The sequence below is a fragment of the Cajanus cajan genome, chromosome 1 (assembly GCF_000230855.2).
Source record: "Cajanus cajan strain Asha chromosome 1, NIPB_CcT2T_4, whole genome shotgun sequence".
NCBI classification, from domain to species: domain Eukaryota; kingdom Viridiplantae; phylum Streptophyta; class Magnoliopsida; order Fabales; family Fabaceae; genus Cajanus; species Cajanus cajan.
The window spans coordinates 10,529,194-10,551,499 of record NC_138517.1 but is presented as its reverse complement, the minus strand read 5'-3'; the positions used below and the strand labels follow the sequence as shown (position 1 = coordinate 10,551,499).

Here is a 22,306-nt window from a genome sequence, read left to right as displayed (position 1 = left end):
ATAAATAAATATAATAAATAAAAAATTGAATTAATAAAAGTTTAAAAAAATGTCTAAAATACTTTTCATCGAAAGAAAAATTCCTAATAATACTGTGACACAAAATGGTTATTCATTTGGGTGAATATATAAATTAGATTTTATATTTATGTTATATAATTTATATTATTGCACAAAATCATTTTAAATTATTGATAATTTATTTTAAATTATAAAAATTTAACTTATAAAAAAATATGATAAATAAAAAGTTAGAAAAAAATTTAAAAACTCTTTGATTAAAAAGAAATCTCTAGCCACATCAATGTATCCATTTACTACTACTAATATTATTATTATATCATAAAAAGATTCACGTAATTTGATAATAAAAGAGATTAACGATTGGTTAGTGATATTAATTAATATTTAAAATGGTTAATTAAAATGAAAAGTTAAGCAATTAAAAAGAAAAGGTGAGTAATTAGGGTGAAGATGAAGGGCATTTGGATAAAGAAAGAAGATTTAGTTTTAGTTAATTAATTTAATTTTGCTTGCTGGAAGAAGGCAACTATCAACTCCCCCGCTTTCCTTCTCTTGAGATTGTGTATATAAAGAGGCACACCCACACTCACACCACCACCAAACCAACAAGGCAACAACACCAACACCAACAACAACAACTCTTCTTCTCTCTCTCTCTCTCTCTCTTCTTACCACTGTTTCATGCAAAACCATTTCTAGGGTTGTCGCTTTCTCCCATTCTCTCCTTCAATTTCCCAGCTCCGATACCATGGCATTTCCCTCCAAGAAGCTCATCGATGACGCCAATGGTGCGCCTCTCTCTCTCTCTTCAATTTCTCCTGCAATCCTTCTCTTCTTTCTCTTTCCTCTGCCCGCAATTGCTGTGCTCTTCGTATTTTTCTTTTCTAATCGCCTTCTCTTTCAACTGTTTCTATTCTGTGCATTTTGTTGACTTTTTTTTTCTTCTTCCTAAAATCTCTTTGAACATGATGAAATGTTTTAGCATTCGTCTTTGACTAAATCGCCCTGTGCTTTCAATGATGGAAATTGCTGTTTCAGTTTGTAATACTTGATGTGGAATTCACTGATTGAGTAATTGTTCAAAGATTAACGCCAGAGAGTTAGATTCTGATTTAGGTTGTTAGATTTTTGTTTTATATTTTCCTTATTAGCACTACAGTTATGATTGTGTTTAACTTTTGCAATAATTGGACAATATGTGTATGGAATAGAAGGACTGTCTTAGAAATTAAATATTTCCTTATATATATATATATAATTTGATTGCAGATGTTGTCACTGAGTTCATTGAAGGTCTTGTGGAGACATATCCTGGACTACAGTATTTGGATGGCTTTCCTCTGGTGATTATACATACATGTTCATATGCAAACTTGTAATAAATGTGAGAGTTGCTGAAGGAGTGAGTTTCTCGGTTTTCTTTTTGTTGCTTTTTTGCTTGAATGCAGGTGAAGGTTGTGTTACGGGCAGATGTTTCAGCTGCAACATATGATAAAGTTGCAGTCATTTCAGGTGTGGGATCATCCATTGGATACTCTACATTTCTTTACGGTTCATTTTTAGGAGTTTTGTTATTAGGGTTTGGATCAAAGAATGTAGGAATTGTCATGTCAATTAAGGAAAATCGAATAAAAAAGGTACAAGAAGGGGGGATGGAATAATGGTGGATGCAAATATAATATTTGACCCTATGGAACATATATAAGGTCTATTTGGATAAACTTTTCTAGACACATTTATAACTTAGGAAAATAAGAAGGAAAAGTGAAGTAAGTTTTTCCATAAGTCAAAATTAGCTTATGCATAAGTTAAATTGCAGAAGCTCTTTCCTATTAGCTTCTCCAAAATATTATTTTTAACTTATGATTTATAAATAAGTTAGTTTCAACTTATAGAGAAACTTATATTAATTTTCCTTCCTATGTTTTTCTCTTAGAAGTGCTTCTGGATAAGTTTATCCAAACAGACCCATAAAATGAAATTTCTTAGGATGATTTCACAACTTTAGTTGTTCAGTTAATATAATTCCATAGGGTTTATTAAGAAAATTGTCTACATCTATATTTTATTTTACAGGGGGAGGAAGTGGCCATGAGCCTGCCCATGCTGGATTTGTGGGAGAGGGAATGCTTACAGCAGCAATTTGTGGAGATATATTTTCTTCTCCTCCTGTTGATTCAATTTTAGCTGTATGCATACTTCATATTACTGAGATTGATATATGTATATCGACCTTTCAGTTATAAGCAAACTGCTCTCTTTTTTACTTCTGACCCACTTATTATTATGATTTGAAATTCAGGGGATACGGGCTGTAACTGGTCCTAAAGGATGTCTTTTGATTGTAAAGGTATTATTTTTTCCCCTTCTTTCTTTTGCATTTTGCCATTCTTAGTATAGTTTTTTGCATTGATCTTTCAGATAAGTGTGCATATTAGAGGTCGTACACATGGAATATGTTGTCTGCTGTGAATATGTGATTAAGATAATAAATGTGTGCCCTAAAAAATAAAAATAAAAAAAGCTTGACATATTGTGAAATCAATTTCATGCTTTAAATAGCACATAGTGTAGCTTTTGCATTAGTATGGTCAGTTCATGATGAGTCATTAGGATTTGCTTTTGTTTCTGAATTCATAGTGTTCGAATTTGGGTGTTGATAGAATTATACTGGTGATCGATTGAACTTTGGTTTGGCGGCTGAGCTAGCAAAATCTGAAGGTTATAAAGTAGAGGTATGTCTATCTGGCTAGTGTTTTCTTCCTGAAAATAATTTAATATTTAATATGTAGGTAGAGTATGACTTGTGTTTTGCATATGCAGACTGTTATTGTTGGGGATGATTGTGCACTACCTCCACCTAGAGGAATTGCTGGAAGAAGAGGTTTGGCAGGGACTATTCTTGTTCATAAGGTTTCTTTCTGCATTCTGTTTGTTATCAATGCATACAAATGCTCTAACCACTCCTTTAAACATTTTCATATGAACTTATGAAGGGACTAACTGACCTGTGTATTAATGTAAATTTCATTAATGTATTATTCACATTTAATGATTTTCTTTTGACTGGACCAGGTTGCTGGAGCTGCAGCTGCAGCTGGTCTCTCTCTTGCTGAAGTTGCTGCAGGAGCCAAACATGCATCCGAAATAGTGGGAACAATGGGAGTTGCTTTGACTGTTTGCACAATTCCTGGTCAGGTTACATCAGATCGTCTGGGGCCAGGAAAGATGGAACTGGGTCTTGGAATTGTAAGTGGCCTTTACTTTAATGCCTCCCAACCTACAAAGTATAAATCTCCGGAAAAAATTCAGCAGTGCAGATTTTTCAGTCCAGATTTTATAAGCTGAAATAAGCTCTTGTTATTTTTCTTGTGGTTTTCAGTTCACAATACTAGAGATAGTGTCCTTTTCTTTTTTCTTTATTCTTCTGTTTATTAATACATTATTCTTTCATAAAAACTACTCCATTGTTATTTGATATTTATCTCCCTTGTGTTGTGATTGAAGTATGTCTTTGCTATATTCACTTCTCATCCAAGTTCCAAAATATGCTGATTACATCTTACTTTTCTACAGCATGGAGAACCCGGTGCAGCTGTGGCTGATATTCAACCTGTAAATGTGGTGGTTTCTCATGTGCTGCAGCAAATATTGTCCACGGTATGCCACAATATTAATGGAAAGCTCTTGATGGGTGTATGCTATTGGGAATGAAATGTTCTTCTAACATGTACTTTACAACCACATCAAAACAGTTGTTGTATTTGTGACAAATGAACTTTGATGCTCAGCCTTTGACTGTACTGGGGTGGGGGCATTCTGTTTATCATATTTATGAGACTGAAGAATTTTAGTGTTTTAAGTTCTTCTTTTTCTTCCCCCCTCTCTGCTTTATATAGATCTCCTATTATATCTTTTTCTGATTTTCTATTCAATAAGCTACCTGCTAACATCAGTGCCTAAGTTTTAGTGTATTGTTTATTTATAAATATTGGAGACACTAGAGACCAAACCGTGTTTTGCCAACTTATGTTGGTATAGACTAGCATAAATAGGAGAGAGAACAGGACAATACACTGATTAAAAGTTATTTTCTCTAAATTGAGTCCAATAGAAAGAATGACCAATTAAAAATTAAAATTGGGAAGTATATTCCAATTCCAATGTTAGAGCCCCCTGATCTTACAAATATTGGACAAAGAAAACCCATGCTAAAACTTGTAACATAAAGATGCCAAATGGACTATTTTATCTGCTAACATTTGTAACAGTTAAAATTTGACTATAATAGGCGTGTTTGTTTTGCTGTTACGTTCTGTTGAACAGAAAAGCTATGTGAGATAGCTTTTCTGTTGAACGGAAATTTGGAATTTGTGTTCTTGTTAAATATCTTCTTACAAAGAACTCTGGGAATTGGTGGGAATAATGTGCATAGTTTGATCCCAAAATTGAATCTAATTATCAATTTACTCTTTCTTCAATGGAAGTGCTTCGAGTATTAACTGCTTTTGTGTCTCTGCAAGTGTAGCAACTATCATCATAGTGAATGGGTCACAATCTGTTTATGGTAATGTTTGCAGGAAACAAACTATGTTCCAATAACTCGAGGAGAAAGAGTGGTCCTCATGGTCAATGGGTAGGTTCATGAATATTATCTTTGCTTGAGAACTAGAGTTAATTTTAAATTGTGTAAATTTTGCTAATATTATTTATATTGGAACTTGAATTTTTTAGTATATGTGTGCATGTCTGAGTGCAGTGTGTTTCATAGATAACATCTTTTGTCTACAACCAAAGAGATTTCATTAAAACAGGTTGTCTAATCTGATGTATTTTATATTGAAAATTTATTGCCCTCTATTTAGGTAGCATTAAAAATTTATCAACCTTCTCAGCTTTTTTGTGTGTGCATCTTTTGTAGGTTTTAACCTCCCTTCTTCAATCTTCTCTTCTCTGTCTTCAGTATTTGTATATTCTTATATTGTATTTTTAATTAGATGCATGCTCTTTAGAATTCATTTTACTTATAAATATTTTTCGGATATTTCTAACTAATGAACCCCATAATACAAGATTTCAAATATTACATCTGAAAATACTTTCAAATTTCAATTATTTTATTAATGTTCAGGTTTCCTTTTGACCAGAAATTTTTTTCTTTTAAGTAGATTATTTGTTTTTTAAATGATTCTTCATATACAGGTTAGGTGGCACTCCTATAATGGAACTAATGATTGCAGCTGGAAAAGCAGTTCCAAAATTACAGCTTGAGCATGGGCTGGCTGTTGATAGAGTTTATACAGGGTCATTTATGACTTCACTTGATATGGCAGGTTTGTTGCCAAAGATAATGACAATCAACTTTTCTTTGTGATACATTATTAAAGTTCTGATTAACATATTTCGTATTCTTTAGGTTTCTCAATTTCTATCATGAAAGCTGATCCACTTATTCTTCAACGATTAGATGCCACAACTAAAGCTCCTTATTGGCCTGTTTCTGCTGATGGTTGGTAATTCACTCTAGTTGTTTTCGTCAGTCAATTTTATCACATTAAAACTTTCAATTTTATCTGTACATAACAAACTTTTACCTCTAAAATGTTTGTTCAATTGTAATATTGATTGGAGCACCTTTATTAATTGCTCATCTATTGATCTTTCAAAGTTCTTTTTTCTTTCAAGGTAATCACCCACCTGCAAAGATTCCTGTTCCAATTCCAGTGTCTCGTTCAACAAAAACTGATGAGGTATATCCATGTAAATTACATGTCATCTCCCTTCTAATGACATGTAACTATTGTGATCTAACAATATTTATGCTTAATAACAGCCCTATGAAAAAGGTTCATATGAACTCTTAATCACATTATCCTGTAGTTTTTTTTCTGGTTTAGTTGTTGAAAATTAAAATTTGACCAACATTCTTTTTCTGTTTTATATTTGATACTAGTTTGTTAGCTCAATATAGTTAACTGCACTTAATCTATAAGTGGTTTAATGATTTATTTTATTCACACAAAACTTGCAGTACTTCTAAGTGCATACCATTGAAGCTAAACTAATATTATATAATAGGGCTCGTAATTCAAAGTCTGGCATGGAAGGAGTTATAGTGGGTCAGCAACAAGAAAAGCTTGCCATTTGGGGAGTTTATTCTAAAATAAATAAGTGGAACCTAGGGGTATTTAGTTAAGATGGTATGAAGTATGAACTGACTAATTCATGTGAGTAGTATGAAGGGGGTTTGTGATGTATTCATTGAGCCATTCAATTGGGCGGAGAGAATTTCTTCTGAGGAGCTGTTGCTCCAGTTATTGATTTGTATTGGTTCTTTTGGGTTTGTATTTCTTATTCAATAATACTCATCATGGCTATACTTTCTGTTCTGGTCATTGTCATTGGTCTGACCTACTGGATTAGGGGAGAATTTTATTTGAGTGTGGAATTGCTGTCCACGCCACCGAAAATGTCAGACAGGATGGATGTGTTGGGCGGTGCATGGCCAACATGGTGGCCTATTGGAAAACCTTCAGGAGATTGCAATTTAACAGTCAACTGTGAGGTTCCAAATAGAGGGCATCGTCATCATCCAGCACTTTGTAAAGCATTTGGAGGAGTACTTGAATAGCAGGCCTTTCTTAATGCTGACCACCATAACTCTCCACATCAGACCTTGAATTATGGGTCCCTGCATAAAATGACATTCCAGCTCACAGAAAACATTTTTCACAATATATATATATATATATATATATATATATATATATCCAACTTTTCTTTCTTTTTGGTGCAACAGTTCAACTATATCTTATTATCCCTTATCCTACTACCATCAATATATATACTTCTTGCTAGAAGCCCAGCACCTGGCCACTGGGTTCTCTTCTGTAGCTATATTTTAAGTGATGCTGCCACCTTCCTTCAAATGTTTACTTCCTGTTCCTTCTTCATACAATATTTCTAAAATCTACAATGAGTCCTGCATTTAGTATTGAAACTAATATAATTAAGATTATCAACCATCAATTTTGTATTAATGTTATTTATTGCACTAAGCATTAATGTTATTAATGTTGAGTCCTGTATTTACTTCTTTACTACCATCCAATCAAATTCTTAGTTTAAATGATTTTATTGTGAATTTTAGTTGTCTGCATCAGTTCAATCAAATTATCTTCTATAAATGAACCCCCCCGCTAGTCATACATTCAGTACAAAACAAATTTTTGATTGTGAATTACAATTGTTTGTATAAAAAGAAATTGTTCAAATTGAACGAGAATTATGGTTTCTTATGCAACTTGGCTTATCCATGCATGCTATGGACATTTTCTCCCTTTTGACAACATGGTGTTTGTTATTATAATTGTAAACGATGATGCTAAAAACCCCTATACTTTTTGACAGTTGATATCTTGTTTCTCTTGGAGGGAAATAAATACTTTGTAGTCAGCTTTCTTGTTCCTTTTTATTTTAACCGTAAGTTTTATTGTCTTAACATAATTTGTGAAATATGGTTTCCATATTTTTGTGTGTACAGCCACGAAGTCGGCCACTACAACTTAATGAGCAAGGCCAAATTCTTGAGGTAGCTATTGAAGCTGCTGCAAATGCAATTATAAATCTTAAGGACGATCTAAATGAATGGGATGGTAAAGTTGGTGATGGTGACTGTGGATCAACTGTGAGTCTCATCGTCAACTGTCTCCTTGTTTATTCTTGTTTGTTAATGTGTAATGTGTGTTATTTGGTGTCTGGTTTTTCTTCTGCAGATGTATAGAGGTGCAAAAGCAATTCTTGAGGACATAAAAAAGTAAGTTTATGCTCTGCAGTTCCTAGCCCTCTATATAATTTTGTTTTTATTGTTTAGATTTAATGTTATTTCTAATATGTTGAGTCCATAATGATCAGTTATTTGCCCATTTATTTGATTAATGGATTATTTATATATGTTTTTCTTTATTGCATTATAAGAGTTTATGCCCTTGAGCAACTACAAAGGTGGTTGCTGCAAGTATGTTGTCAATTTGGATTGTGATAACAGTCTGACCTAAACTGCTATTATTTATTTACAGTTACCCCCTAAATGATGCTGCAGAGACTGTTGGTGAAATTGGTTCATCAATTGGAAGATCTATGGGAGGAACAAGTGGGATCATGTATTTTCCATTCCTATGCCTCCTTTAAAGTTAAATCATTTATGCTTTCTGATTACTGCCACTCACTGATTTTTTTCCAGATATACAATATTTTTTAAGGCAGCATATTCACATCTGAAAGCGAGCTCCCATTCTGGTATCACATCAAAACAATGTGAGAACATTCTCCAAATCAAGCGACGTTTAACTAGAACTTTACAGTTTCCTTTTGATCCTTTTTTGGTTGGACTGTCCATCCCTCATGAGTCTTATGTTGATTCAGGGGCAGAAGCACTTGCAGCTTCCATCGCTGCTGTAAGTAAATATGGGGGCGCGAGTGCTGGTTATAGAACATTGTTAGATGCCCTTATTCCAGCATCATCTGTTCTTGAAGAGGTAACATCTCTTCATTTCCCTTGGTTATTTTTATGACCTTATTTACTGTTTACTTACAATGATTTGACTTCACAGAAACTAAATTCTGGTCATGATCCTTGTGCCGCGTTTATTCTCTCCTCTGAAGCTGCATTAGCTGGAGCTCAGTCAACTGTAGACATGCAAGCACAGGTGACAACTTACTGTTGGTTTACGTGAGAGAACTTCTGTGGTGTAGATGCTTATGAAAGAAAATAAGAAAGTAAATGAGTTGCATGTTTTTATTGATTGGTAGTGGATGTGATGCAGGCTGGGCGTTCAACTTATGTATCTGGGGAGATTCTTTCGAAAGTTCCTGATCCGGGTGCTATGGCTGCAGCGACATGGTACAGAGCTGCGACCTTAGCTGTGAAGGCCAAATACGAGAGCTAAGCTAAGGCAGGCACACATATTATATATTATAGCTCGCTCTTCTTGCGATGTCCTGTTTGTGCGGATATAGCCAAGTTTTGTTCCGAATTTTGTACTCTTGTAACCATTAGGCTCTCCGCTTATGTTTTTTAATGCATAAAGCTGAGAGAGCACTTTCATATACACCACCCAAATTTTAAACTGCATGTAAATTTAAAACTTAATTGCTACATTCGACAATAATATCCATCTTAATTTCATCTCATTGTAATTTTTGTTCTTCAGTTTAGCCGCTGTATGCCAGTAGTAAACGACTGTAGCGATTAGGTTTAGAAGCTAGTGATATCGTTTCATTAAGATTATAATAGTTTATATAAATGGAAAATAATAGTGTTGAATACCATGTGTATTAAAGTCTAATTTAGTCTTATAAAATTAACTTGTCAAGTGAGTTGAGATCCCCCAACACACCCATGTCACATTAGGATAGGTTTTGATATGCCTTAATATTATTTTAGATAATGAATTTTTGGATTCAGTTCAATCCTACTACTCTCATAAATTCTTTATCTTAAAAATCGATATAGGACTCTTTTAAATATATATATTTTTATGTCCAACATTATTGTTGAACTTGTATGTGTAGCCTATTTTAGTGGGTTTATGATAGTTTTGATACTATTTTAGAAACTTGAGTTTGAATCTAATACAAACTTATAAAATTGGGCTTCATGTGTTTAGCCTATTTAGCGAATTTAGGATAGTTCTAATACTATATTAGGAATTTGAATTTGGGTATAATTCAATTCTACAAAATTTGTTTGTAGTCAATGTGATTAATAGCAGCTTGATATGAGAGTTTGATATTATCTATAGAAAGTAGATTAGAATTTAACTTAATCTTATAAAATTGACTTGTAAAGTAAAGATTATTTCATACACACACACATATATATATATAAGGAGAGTTATCATAATACCGATGTAATTTTTACTAAGTATAACACCGCTTAATAATTTTATTAAATTTGAATTTTATAAATTCAACCGTTAGATTAAAAGTTTTTTACTCGTAGATCATATATACAAAATTTTATATTAATCCAAGATGATTTGATACTTCATTCTTATAAAATAAAATTGATGTAATATATTCATTTCAAATTATATTAAAATATGAACACTTTGATTACCTTTAAGTTGTTTAATTTTAACAAAATTTAATATACACATATAAAGTGATATAAACTTTTAATCTAACGGTTGTATTTACAAAATTTACATTTAATATAAAGTTATTGAATAATATAATATTTAATAAAAATTACACCAGTATTATTATAACCCTCCTATATATATATATATATATGAGGATGGATCCTTTTACTCTAGAAGTAAAGTTTACCTAGATTTACTTCATTCAATAACTCATGTTCTACATCAAATTTCAATGATCTAACCGTCAAATTTAAAGTTGTTAATGTGTAGATCAAATCTGCAAAGTTTTAGAAAATTTAAAAATTATTTGATACTTCATTTCCTTAATTCAAATTGACGGATAATTATAAAATCATTTTATACATTGATTCGAATTAATGAAATGAAGTATCAAATAATTTTCAAATTTTCTAAAACTTTGCAGATTTGATCTATACATTAAGAACTTTAAATTGAATGAGTTATTGAATGAAGTAAGTCTAAGTAAAGTTACTCCTGGAATAAAAGGATATATATATATATATTGGTTGTCCTTATGACTAATTGACGTAGGATCTCCGATCCAACCGAATATTAACACAATGCCTTAATCTTGATCTCGCAGTTTTCTTGGAAATATGGTTGAAGGGAGTGGACAAGAATGAGAAAAATTGCATAGGAGTGGGGTTGTAGGAAAGTAAGTAGCGTGATGGATCCATCGTTTTCAATAGAACGTGGCCATTTGAGATGTTAGTGGGCTCTGAGTTCCACTGCCCCCATCTATTCTCCAATATTGGCCCCTTTAATCATGCGTGTCTTCTCAATTCCTGCCTCTTATTCAATATTCAGATGCAAGTTTGAAAACTTAGCTCGCTCCAAGCTGAAACAAACAGGATTAAGAACAAAAGTCACCACCCAATAGGCTCAGGCTCAATGGTAGAGATGATTGCTTGGTTTTTAAGTGGAGTTGAAATTTGCTACAAAATACTCAAGACGGTTCTGCGAGAGTGGCACAGTTAGTTAAATCTTTTTACTTTTACTAATTATACTTAGAATTGAATCTAACTTTTTTTTTTTGTCTTATATTCTTTCATGTAAACTTGTATTGTATTGAGAATAAAATAAATAATCTATAATCCCACAAAAAAGTTTCAAAGAAATTGATAATTGGTTTTAACTTTACATAGAATCGTATCTTATTCTAATATAAATTTTGTTATCCAAAAAATTATACCCAAAACATAATTCTCTTAAATTTTTATGGTAAACATTGAACATATTTTATATTTTCAAGACATTAAGTTCATTTAATAGTTTGTTAATAAAGTAGGAAGGAGACTTGTTGGATGATTTTGTAGGATATAATTACAACAATAAATAAGTAATTGAGATTTTGCGTTTCAATTAACACTAAAAATGTTCAAGCACTTCCTATGCAGCAGGACCAAGTATTATAACTTCGGTTTTGCTAATCTTTATCTTAAAAGACAACAATTACAAATTTAGTAAATTTTCTTGAGTAAAATTTATAATGAACATATTCATATATTATACATTTCTTACGAGTTTAGTTTCGCATTAAAAATGTGAACAATCACATCATTGATAAGGAAGATGCGGAAGATAGAAAAAAAACTTCTCCATTTTTTTTCCCTTTCATTACTAAGCTTAAGAAAAGAAAAATGGAGATGATATAGACTTTGAGGAGTAACAAATATATTTCATGACACGTAATACGAAACAGGTTACTTGTCAACATTTATTATTTTTCTCTATCTTTCTTTCATTATATTTCTCTCTTTCTCTATCATTTACCTGTTAAGTTTCCATGCATTATTTTTCAAAGAGATCCCTTTCACAGAAAAATGGGTTGGAACTTGTAAGTGCAATATAACCACAAGTTATTGAGGATAGTCTCTTTGTAGAAAACTCCATTAGAAAGAGATGAATATGCTGCTAGTACAACCTGGCTATATATAAAGGGAAGATTAGCCTCTCAACATCTTGTGGTCAGGTTGCAATTTGCGAGTGCATATGCTGTCTTTTCTTTTGTCCCTAATCACAAGAGCACCACCTCAGTACTGGCAACATGCCAGGTGGTCTCACCTAAACACTGGTCTTGTCTCTGGGGTTCTAAACAGATCCTCAAATTTCACATTTCATTCATACTCTTTTGTCTTTTAAACATTTCACTTGGAGAAAAAGAGATGATGGAGTGTGATATGATTGAGAAATAATTATATTTTTAAATATATAATCAGTGATTTGATTATCATGTTTATACTTAGAGAAAAATGTTAAGAAATAATATGTTCTTTTAAACACATTTTTTTAATTAGTTAAAATTTATTAAAAAATATAAAAATTGGTAGATCTCATATCTTATTTATTAGTTCTCTCTCCTCATCTTAAAAATTTCAACAAATTACAATCAATAAGGGAGGATATAATAATTCTTCCTTTATAAAAATCAAAATAATTTCAATGAAATTACATGATATAAGTGATAGATATTTTTATTCTTTAAAACGTGTGATTAGGGTTTCAATCTTCATGTCCTATATATATGTTAAAAGACTAGTCTGTCAAATAAATATCAAAATCTCAAGAGATTAATCCTTATATCTAAGTATATAAAAAAATGCACATGGGTGTGAGACAGCATAAGTTTGTTGTGGAGGAAGGGACATGTTTAAATTATTTTTGGATTTGCGTAGAAATGAAGGTAAAAACTGAATCCATAAGGGTCAGTACTTCGTGGTCCTCCATCGTTTGCAAAAGATTCTTCTTTACCACGTATTCATCTGACATTTAAGCCCTACCCTTCAATTCATTTTAATTTATGTGAATTGTCAAGAAAACAAAATTCAACTATTACTCATCCAATCATTGCCTTCCAAACCCTCAATGCTTCTTGCTTAATCAAGCTGCAATTAAAGGTTGAACAGGAAAATATATATGTATTTTTTACAACTAAAATGTTAAGGGAGTATTTTTTTAGATGTATGTATAAAAAACATAAATGAGTAGAAAATATTATAATTCCTTAATCAGTTAAAAACTATTGTTTAATAAAATTATTGCTGCCCAGGATCAAACTGGGGACCTTTAGTGTGCAAGACTAATGTGATAACCAACACATCATAGCAGCTGTTATTTTTTTTTATTTTTTTTAAAGATAGAACAGCAGGTGTTTTATTACAAATATATTAATTAAGACTTGTAGAAAAATATTGTCAATTATTCATAAATTACTATTAATGGTAAGCATATCTTTTTATAAAAAAATAAGAAAGATTACAAAGATTATCATAATAAGAATTAAATCTAGATCTCCATGTGTTTAACTATCTCAATTCCTCTCCACTCAATCATTAGGCTAATCCAGTTAACAGGAAGTATATTAATAATTACTTTAATTGATTGATATTGTAAAAATATTTATACTATAATGTAAAAAGAAATAAACTATAAATAAATATATACCACATCCATTTTTGAGTTCATATAATAAAATTAGATTGAATATAAACATTAAATTTTAACTATTTCATCATGCAAAAAGTCAAAGAAAAACAATGAGTTTGGAAAATGAACTAAACTGATTAACTATTTTTAAAAAAAATATATATATATATAATTTAGACTTTAGCACTTTTTTTGTGTTTATTTTTATTTTCTCTTTCTCCTTCATTGATTTTGATTTTATGATCTTATTTAGTATTATCAAATATCTTAATTTTTTATAGGTACAAAATAGTTATTAATTTTGTCAAAGATTAATATTTATATAAAAAGTGATAATTAATAAATATTTAATAATTAATCATTAAAAAATTAAAAAAAACATTTACCTTACACTAATATAAAATTTAAAAAGATATGAAATAGCCAATAAGTAAAGATTAAAATATAAAATAATAAATTAATTTTTATCATAACCCAGAATAACATAAACAAAAATAATTCGATCTTAATCAAATTTATTTTTAAAAAATTAATTTAAGACAAATTGAAAGACAATTCTCTCCCCTCCACTCCACTCCATTTTAACTTGTAGTGATGTGTGTTGGTGAATCTAATTCTAATATAATTATAATTGTTTTGATTGAAATCCAAACATACATTGTCCATATGGATCGATCTTAGTGATGCAAGAAGGAAAAGAGAAAATAGAAAATGATTACATTACATGAAAAGGTTGGTTGCATAGTGCATTGCATGTTATTGAGTGAGAGAAGAGAGGTTAGCAGAGGAATTAGAAGAGTTAGAGTTATTCTTATGGTTATGCATCCACACCTTGAAAACCTGTCTGCTAACACCAACGCTTCGGCAGAACCTCTCTATCTCGTCGTCAACCTCTCTCCGCTGCAGCTTCCACCCCAGCTTCTCCGCGAACACAACCATCTTCTCCTTCTGCTCCGCGCTGAACTTCGTCCGGAACCTCTTCTTGCTCCTCTCTCCGCCCCCCACCACCTCCGCCCCCTCGCAGGCCGCCTTGCGGTGGAAGTTGCGGTGGCACCCGCAGGCGCCGCACTGGAGGGACCCCTCCTGCAGCGTGAACTCGCCGCAGCCGTCGGTGGCGTAGCTCCCCAGGCTGGCGGCGTGGTTGCGGAGGCACTCTCTGTAGACGCAGTTTGAGTTTTCCATGCTCTTGTTCTTGTGATGTGAGAGAGAAAGGTTTTGGTATTTATTTGCACAGTGTGGCTGAAATTACGAAAAGGGACATGCTTCGACTTGGAGTGTTCCCCCTTCTCTCGACATCTTGACAACTAGGCAGATAAGATTACATCCAAATCTCTCACTCACATCTATGCATTCTATCATTTACATTCTTTTTTAATATATTTTACTTCTTCCATTTTTTTTTTCTTTCATAGTCATTTAAGGTTTTACATGAAACTTAAGAAAATGATTTATATTCTAATTTTTAAAAATATTTATTACTTACTTTTTTATTATTTTTTTTTTGTATTCAAGTCTTGAGACCGTTGATTTGTATACATGAAATCTTCTACCTTTTTTAAAGTTAAAGAATCTTGTAAATAGCTGTCTTTTTTTCTATTTCAATGAAAATATATTGTTCTCATAAATGTAACATTAACTTCACAAAGGTGGTTAGAAAAAATAGATAGACATTAGAAATAAAGTTAATCATCCATACACTATTAATGTAAAAATTTTACATTGACAACTAATTATATCTTTTAAATTATTTTATTTTATTAAATAAGCAACTGACATAACACTATTAAAAGATATAATTGGTTGCTAATGTAAAAATTTTTTACACTAACAATGTATTGGTGATTAACTCTTAAAAATAAATAGATACATTGTTTAATAAACATATATTTATTATCGAGGATAAAAATGAAAAAATAATAATAAGTCATTGATTTTTGATAAAAATGACAATAAAAAAAATAAGATACCGACAAAATAACTATGAAAAAATAGAATAAATATAATTGTTTGAGTAATAAATCCATGCATGACTAATGGCATCATAAATAATATTTGAGAATTTTTTTTGATATTGCTCAAAGATTCATGTCTTAAAAATTCAATTACCAATACCATATTAATTTTTGTAGGACATATTTTTGGTTTTGTATAAAATTTTCAAGTGAAGGAATGGAGGGGGTTTGAAAAAGAAAGCAGTGTGTGAATCTTTGAGCTCTCTACTTTAACTGAGTCCCCCAATCGTCATTTTGAATCGCTGCCAGGGGCATCTTTGTCCAACCAATTAAGAAAAAAAACCCAAGTGGTTCAGGTTTTTTTTTTTATTTTTTGGCTGAATGACCCAGTGGCTCTTTGAAAAGTCTATACAAATGTATTAAAAAAGAGTGATAGAAAATAGGTTGCTAATATTTTTAATTAAAATTTTAATTTTAATTTGATAGCTCATGAAATAAAGGTTGAGAGGAATTATTGAGATATATAAATCGCTCATTTTAATTAAATAATACTAAAAACACCTGCATTGCTATATCTATGTCTTATCCATTCTTTTAGTTTCACAAAAAAAAACTATAGTTTGTAATATTGGTCCTTTAAATATTTTTATTTTTAAATTAATCTCTTAAAAATTAAAATATTACGACTCGTTTTTTTATTTATAGAAAATAAAAAATGTTATATAAGAAGATAAATTTGATAAATATTTTGTATTATTAGAAATTGATTTGGTCAGATAAAGTTTTAGAAGACTGATTTAATAAGAAGTTAATCTCTGAAATACTGGCTCAGGATCTACTGTTCAGAAAACAATAATTATTACAACAAATACAATTAATTGTTAAAAAGTACAGCTAATATAAAACAATCATTAAGTCATAAAATAATTAAGGTAAGTCTCGGTGAATTTAAGCCTAACTCAATCATTAAGTCATAAATGGTAGGTGACCCATTTTTAATGATCTAGGATTAGTGGGATTTGAATTTTTCTCAATACACCCCTTCATGCTTATAGTGCATGTATCAATGGTAGGCGGTCCATTTTTTAAGAATCTAGGATAACTCTAATACCATCTTAGAATAGTGAATTTAAGCCTAACTCAACCCTACAAAACCGGCTTGTAAAGTGAGGATTACTTTTCACTTATATACTATTTAATTGCCTAATCTCTAGTCAACGTGGGACTTGAAATTTTCCCAATAAAATTATTGGATGCTTTACAAATTACAAAGTTTATCAAGACAAAATTATCATCATATTATGTAAAAAGGTAGTGATTTAAGTATAAAAGCATTAAAATTTATTACTAAGTTGAAAATTTTGTTGTTTTAAACTATTTTTAAATAACAGCTTTAAAAGTAATGGTGTTAACACTTTCCCACCAAATCAAAAAGCTCGACCCAAACTCCGACCTAAAATTCACCAGAAATTTCCAATAAAATATTATCCATGTAGGTTTTTTTTTTAAAAAAAATTCAAAATATTCATTTATTTCATCGCAAATTACAAGTCGTGCTCTTCACTCCTCAGCCACAACTTTTATTATATATATTACTAAACTATGTCTTATATGCACACACCTCATGCAAGTAGTATTTAAAAATTAAACTCATATATATATATATATATATATATATATATATATATATATATATATATATATATATATATATATTAGAGCTGTCAAAACAGGTAACCCGGCCCGGCCCGGCCCGGCCCACCACGGGTTGAGCCTTTGGTGGGCCAACCCAACCCGGCTCGTTTATTGGTGAGCTGGAAAAAATTGAGCCTGGCCCGGCCCACTACGGGTTGGTGGGCTAAATGGGTTGGCTCACCTAATTTGAAAAAATCACCTAATTTAAAAAAATGTAATCAAATTTAATGCCTAATCCTGCAAAAATAGTATGCACATAAGCTTTTCTAGAGAAAAGTAAATAAATTCCTACACTAATTACATAATTTGAAGAAAAAATACATAAAATTGAGAAACTATGATGGTCTATGAAGTTTTATTTGGCCCAACCCAATAGCAGAAGTTTTTTTTTTTTTTTAATGGGCTGGTGGGTCAGCCCGGCTCACCACGGGTTGAACCCGGGTGAGCCGGGTTGTTAGTGGGCCGGGTTTAAAATTGGCCCACACTGAAATTTGCAAAAAAATTTTAGCCCAACCCGGCTCGAACCCGTGGTGGGCCGGGTTGACTCACTGGGCTGAGCCCATTTTGACAGCTCTAATATATATATATATATATATATATATATATATATATATATATATATATATAGTTTCAGAAATAATTTAAACTCTTGAACTGAATTAATGATAAAAAAAACCATATACAATTACACGACAAAAAATAAAAAATTTCTACATTAAAGATACATCTATCAAGATTAGTATACTAATTATAAATAATTTAAATATTTGAAATATGTAATTTAATGGTGGAATATGCTTTTAATTATGTATTAAAATAAAATAGTGTAATAAATTATCAAATAATTTTAAAATTGTGTAGAGTTATATTTGTAGAGTTGATTTATTTCACTTGTAAAAAAAATAATAAGTTGATTTATTTCATTAAAAATTTTAATTGCAACGGTTAAATTAACAAGATTTACATTATTTTTTTTAAAAATCATTAAAGATGTCGGTTTACCAATTTTGATAACCGTTATCAAGCTAAAAAAGAAATGTTATTCATGGTTGGATAGTGCTTAGAGATTTTTATTTTTTTTTATATTTATATAACTATATTATTAATACAAAATATTTATTAATTTTATGAATAATTAATCTTATATATATGACAAGAGCGCGTGGTGAATGAGAGTGGGAAAAGATGGGTATAATAGAAGTGGGCACATGGTTGTTTTAGTTATGGTGTTGCATATATATTGACTGACAGATTGAATATATGCCCCATGTTAGGGACTCCAATGGCGTCAAATTTGCCCACACAACTAAGTCTTTGCTTCACAATCACCCTAATGCCCTCAAACCTCATACTCATACACAACTTAGAAGAAAAATATATATGCTTCCCCACACACCACAAACATATATGTATCTTAACTATAGTTAGTTTTTACTCAACTAGCTATTGTTAACCTGCACTGACTTTTCTGTTAGACCTTTTTGTTATTCTGTTTCATTTCTGTTATTCACCTCTGTTAGCTGGTTTGTATATAAATACTGTACAGATGGTTAATAATAAGCATGCAAGTCTTTGATCATTTACGTGCTATTTTTCTCTCTCCGTGTTTGCACTTTTCGTATTATGGTATCAGAGCTCTTCAATTGAAGAGCTCTGCTGCGCACTCTTATTTTGGTGTTCTTTCTATTCTTTACCACCATGAATGATGCATCAGAGCAAGCTCCAAATATGCATAGTTACCTCTACCTTCATCCAAGTGAAAATCCAGCAACAGCACTTGTATCTCCATTACTTGACTCAACGAATTATCATTCATGGAGTCGATCGGTATTAACTGCACTCAGCGCAAAGAACAAAGTTGAATTCGTTGATGGAAGTGCTCCACAGCCATCGAAATCGGATCCTGTTTACACTGCATGGCGCCGTTGCAATAACATGGTTGTTTCATGGCTCGTTCATTCAGTTTCACTCTCGATTCGTCATAGTATTTTGTGGATGGAAAACGCTGATGAGATTTGGAAAGATTTGAAGTCACGCTACGCACAAGGAGATCTTCTTCGAGTTTCAGATTTACAGTTTGAAGCATCTTCCATAAAACAAGGTGATCTTTCTGTAACTGAGTTTTTCACTAAGCTACGTGTTGTCTGGGATGAAATTGAAAATTTTAGGCCAGATCCTGTTTGTGCTTGTACTACAAGATGCACGTGTAATGTTCTTTCGATTATTGCTCAACGCAAATTAGAAGACCGAGCAATGCAGTTTCTCCGTGGTTTGAACAATCAATACAGTAATGTCAGATCACATGTTTTACTCATGGATCCATTGCCTCCTCTCTCTAAAATTTTCTCATATGTTGCACAACAAGAATGTCAACTTCTTGGAAACAATTTTATGATACAGGTTAATTCAGAAAAGAAAGAAACAATGATCAATGCAGTTAACTCTTCAAATGCTTGTTCTTATTGTGGACGAGCTGGTCACAATGAAAACGTCTGCTATCGCAAACACGGATTTCCTTTGAATAATGATAATAAAGGTAGTAAAGGAATGTTCAATCGCAACGGAAAGGTATGCACACATTGTGGAAAAAGTGGGCATACGATAGACGTTTGTTACCGTAAACATGGTTTCCCACCTGGACATAGGCTATATAATGTTAAGAACGCTAGTGTGAATAGCACTGTGACTGGTGATGGCAAGGTCACTGATAATGATCAACAGACTTCTGAGAACCAAGATCTCCGCTTCTCATCTCAGCAGTTTCAAGCCCTGCTAGCTTTAATACAACAGCCAAGTAATGGAAACTCAGCATCACACACTTCACATGTTAATCAGATCAGTTCCATTTCCTCTTCTAATCCAGGTAAATGTTCTTCCGTCGTTTGTTCTGCAATTACGCCACACACGACTTCTTGGATATTAGATTCAGGAGCCACCGATCACGTGTCTTCATCATTAACAAATTTTCTTTCATATATTACTATAAAACCCATTGTGGTTAAACTTCCCACAGGACAACACGTTGTTGCTACTCATTCTGGAACGGTGAAATTCACAGAGTCTTTCTTTTTTACTGATGTCCTATACATTCCTAGTTTTGCTTTTAACCTCATTTCAATTTCTAAACTTGTTTCTTCTCTCAAATGTGAACTAATTTTTTCTCTCAATTCTTGTGTCATTCAGGACATGACCAACAAGCAGAAGATTGGTACAGTTGATGTAAATGGTGGTCTCTACCAAATTACACTTAAACCTGTCATTTCTCATTCTGTCTGTACTAGCGTTGTTCATCCTCGATATAATAAAATGCCTATTGACTTGTGGCACTTTCGTTTAGGTCATATATCTCATGATCGTATGCAGTGCATGAAACAATATTATCCCTGTTTGATAAGTAATAAGGATTTTATGTGTAACACATGTCATCACGCTAAACAACGACGTCTTCCTTTTCCTTTAAGTAATTCGCATGCATCTCAACCTTTCGAAATTATGCATATGGACATATGGGGTCCATGTTCCACAACTTCTATGCATGGACATAAATATTTTCTCACAGTGGTTGATGATCATACACGTTTTTGTTGGATTTTCCTTATGTCTTCAAAAGGTGAGACTCGTACTCACATTCATAGTTTCATTAACCAAATAGAAAACCAGTTTGGAAAACCTATAAAGATCATACGTACTGATAATGGTGTTGAATTTTCCATGCATCAATACTTCATGAGTAAAGGGATCATCCATCAAACTACATGCATAGAAACACCTCAACAAAATGGTATCGTGGAACGAAAGCATCAACATCTTTTAAACGTTACACGCGCATTGCTCTTTCAATCTAATCTACCTTTAAACTTTTGGTGTTTCGCTCTTTTGCATGCAACGTATCTCATAAACTGCATTCCCACTCCGTTTTTAAATAATACTTCTCCTTTCGAAAAACTATATTCTCGACCATGTGATATCTCTACTCTTCGCATTTTTGGATGTCTGTGTTACACAAGTTCCCTTACTGCTCATCGTACAAAACTCGATCCCCGAGCTCATCCTTCTATATTTCTTGGCTTTAAACCACATACAAAAGGATATCTCATATATAATTTACATTCTCGTACCCTTTCAGTTTCCCGAAATGTAATCTTTTATGAAGATTATTTTCCCTACGTCGACACCTCACCCACATCTTGTTCTACCTCTCCTTCTCTTCCTATACCTACCTCTTTTATACCTGATTTTCCTTTAGACAACTCTACTTCCTCTCCCAACCCGTCACCCATCTCTTCTCCCCTTACGTCTCATTCAGATGACTCATCTCATATTTCTCCTTCTCCAATTCGTCAGTCAACCCGTTTACGCCAACCTCCTGCTTACCTTAGAGACTTTCATACCGCCTTTACATCAACTGGGATCACTTCTGCTCCAGGTATTCGTTATCCCCTTCATCATTTTCTTTCTTATCATCGTCTTTCTCCATCTTTTCGTCAGTATATTATGTCTATTTCATCTGTTTCTGAACCTAAAACATATGCTGAGGCCTCCAAGCTTGACTGTTGGCTTAAAGCCATGCACGACGAGATCACTGCTCTTGAAGCCAATCAGACTTGGGTTCTCACCGATCTTCCTCCTCACAAAACAGCCATTGGGTGTCGTTGGGTATATAAAGTAAAACATCATGCAGATGGATCCATTGAACGTTACAAAGCACGTCTCGTTGCCAAGGGCTATACCCAACAAGAAGGCCTTGATTTTCTTGATACTTTCTCTCCGGTGGCTAAGCTTACTACTGTGCGTCTTCTTCTTGCCCTTGCTGCTATACATAAGTGGCATCTTAAACAGCTTGATGTCAACAATGCTTTTCTTCATGGTGACCTTCATGAAGAAGTTTATATGCAGCCTCCTCCTGGATTATCTCTTTCGAAACCAGGTCAAGTTTGTCGTTTACAGCGTTCTCTATATGGCCTCAAGCAAGCCAGTCGTCAATGGTATGCTCGTCTCTCTTCCTTCTTGCTTTCTCATGGGTACAAACACTCCACGTCTGAT

General features: G+C 32.4%; 3 protein-coding genes across 4 annotated transcripts; 2 read left to right on the top strand and 1 right to left on the bottom strand.

Annotated features, from left to right (window-relative positions):
- The first annotated feature begins 592 nt into the window (after nt 1-592).
- Nucleotides 593-9,216, top strand: LOC109819200 (putative 3,4-dihydroxy-2-butanone kinase). 2 transcript variants are annotated; one of them, XM_083074686.1, is made up of 20 exons: nt 593-812; nt 1,294-1,367; nt 1,473-1,536; nt 2,101-2,213; nt 2,327-2,374; nt 2,688-2,759; nt 2,848-2,937; nt 3,100-3,273; nt 3,601-3,684; nt 4,605-4,660; nt 5,227-5,357; nt 5,441-5,537; nt 5,693-5,774; nt 7,568-7,711; nt 7,800-7,840; nt 8,103-8,186; nt 8,267-8,340; nt 8,449-8,561; nt 8,637-8,732; nt 8,850-9,216. In XM_083074686.1, exons 1-20 carry the CDS (start codon nt 773-775, stop codon nt 8,970-8,972), a joined length of 1,800 nt encoding a protein of 599 aa, XP_082930812.1. In that variant the 5' UTR covers nt 593-772; the 3' UTR covers nt 8,973-9,216. The 2 variants fall into 2 exon arrangements, with proteins under 2 accessions (XP_082930812.1, XP_020240423.1); XM_020384834.3 differs by having other exon boundaries at nt 595-812; nt 5,441-5,533; nt 5,710-5,774.
- A 4,914-nt stretch (nt 9,217-14,130) lies between these two features.
- On the bottom strand, nt 14,131-14,830 carry LOC109819202 (zinc-finger homeodomain protein 11). Its single transcript, XM_020384840.3, has one exon. It carries the CDS (start codon nt 14,796-14,798, stop codon nt 14,373-14,375), a length of 426 nt encoding a protein of 141 aa, XP_020240429.1. The 5' UTR covers nt 14,799-14,830; the 3' UTR covers nt 14,131-14,372.
- Nucleotides 14,831-18,834: 4,004 nt separating this feature from the next.
- Nucleotides 18,835-20,606, top strand: LOC145958170 (uncharacterized). The gene is made up of 2 exons (XM_083074685.1): nt 18,835-20,126; nt 20,447-20,606. Exons 1-2 carry the CDS (start codon nt 18,962-18,964, stop codon nt 20,479-20,481), a joined length of 1,200 nt encoding a protein of 399 aa, XP_082930811.1. The 5' UTR covers nt 18,835-18,961; the 3' UTR covers nt 20,482-20,606.
- Nucleotides 20,607-22,306: the final 1,700 nt, after the last annotated feature.

What these genes read in the sequence shown, in the direction of transcription:
- LOC109819200 (XM_083074686.1), top strand. Translation starts at nt 773, where the DNA reads ATGGCATTTCCCTCCAAGAAGCTCATCGATGACGCCAATG. An exon ending in CCTGTTTCTGCTGATGGTTG is followed by an intron (nt 5,538 to 5,692) that starts GTAATTCACTCT and finishes GATCTTTCAAAG; the next exon opens with TTCTTTTTTCTTTCAAGGTA. An exon ending in CATCATCTGTTCTTGAAGAG is followed by an intron (nt 8,562 to 8,636) that starts GTAACATCTCTT and finishes TTGACTTCACAG; the next exon opens with AAACTAAATTCTGGTCATGA.
- LOC109819202 (XM_020384840.3), bottom strand. Translation starts at nt 14,798, where the DNA reads ATGGAAAACTCAAACTGCGTCTACAGAGAGTGCCTCCGCAACCACGCC.
- LOC145958170 (XM_083074685.1), top strand. Translation starts at nt 18,962, where the DNA reads ATGAATGATGCATCAGAGCAAGCTCCAAATATGCATAGTTACCTCTAC. An exon ending in CATTTCCTCTTCTAATCCAG is followed by an intron (nt 20,127 to 20,446) that starts GTAAATGTTCTT and finishes TGTGTCATTCAG; the next exon opens with GACATGACCAACAAGCAGAA.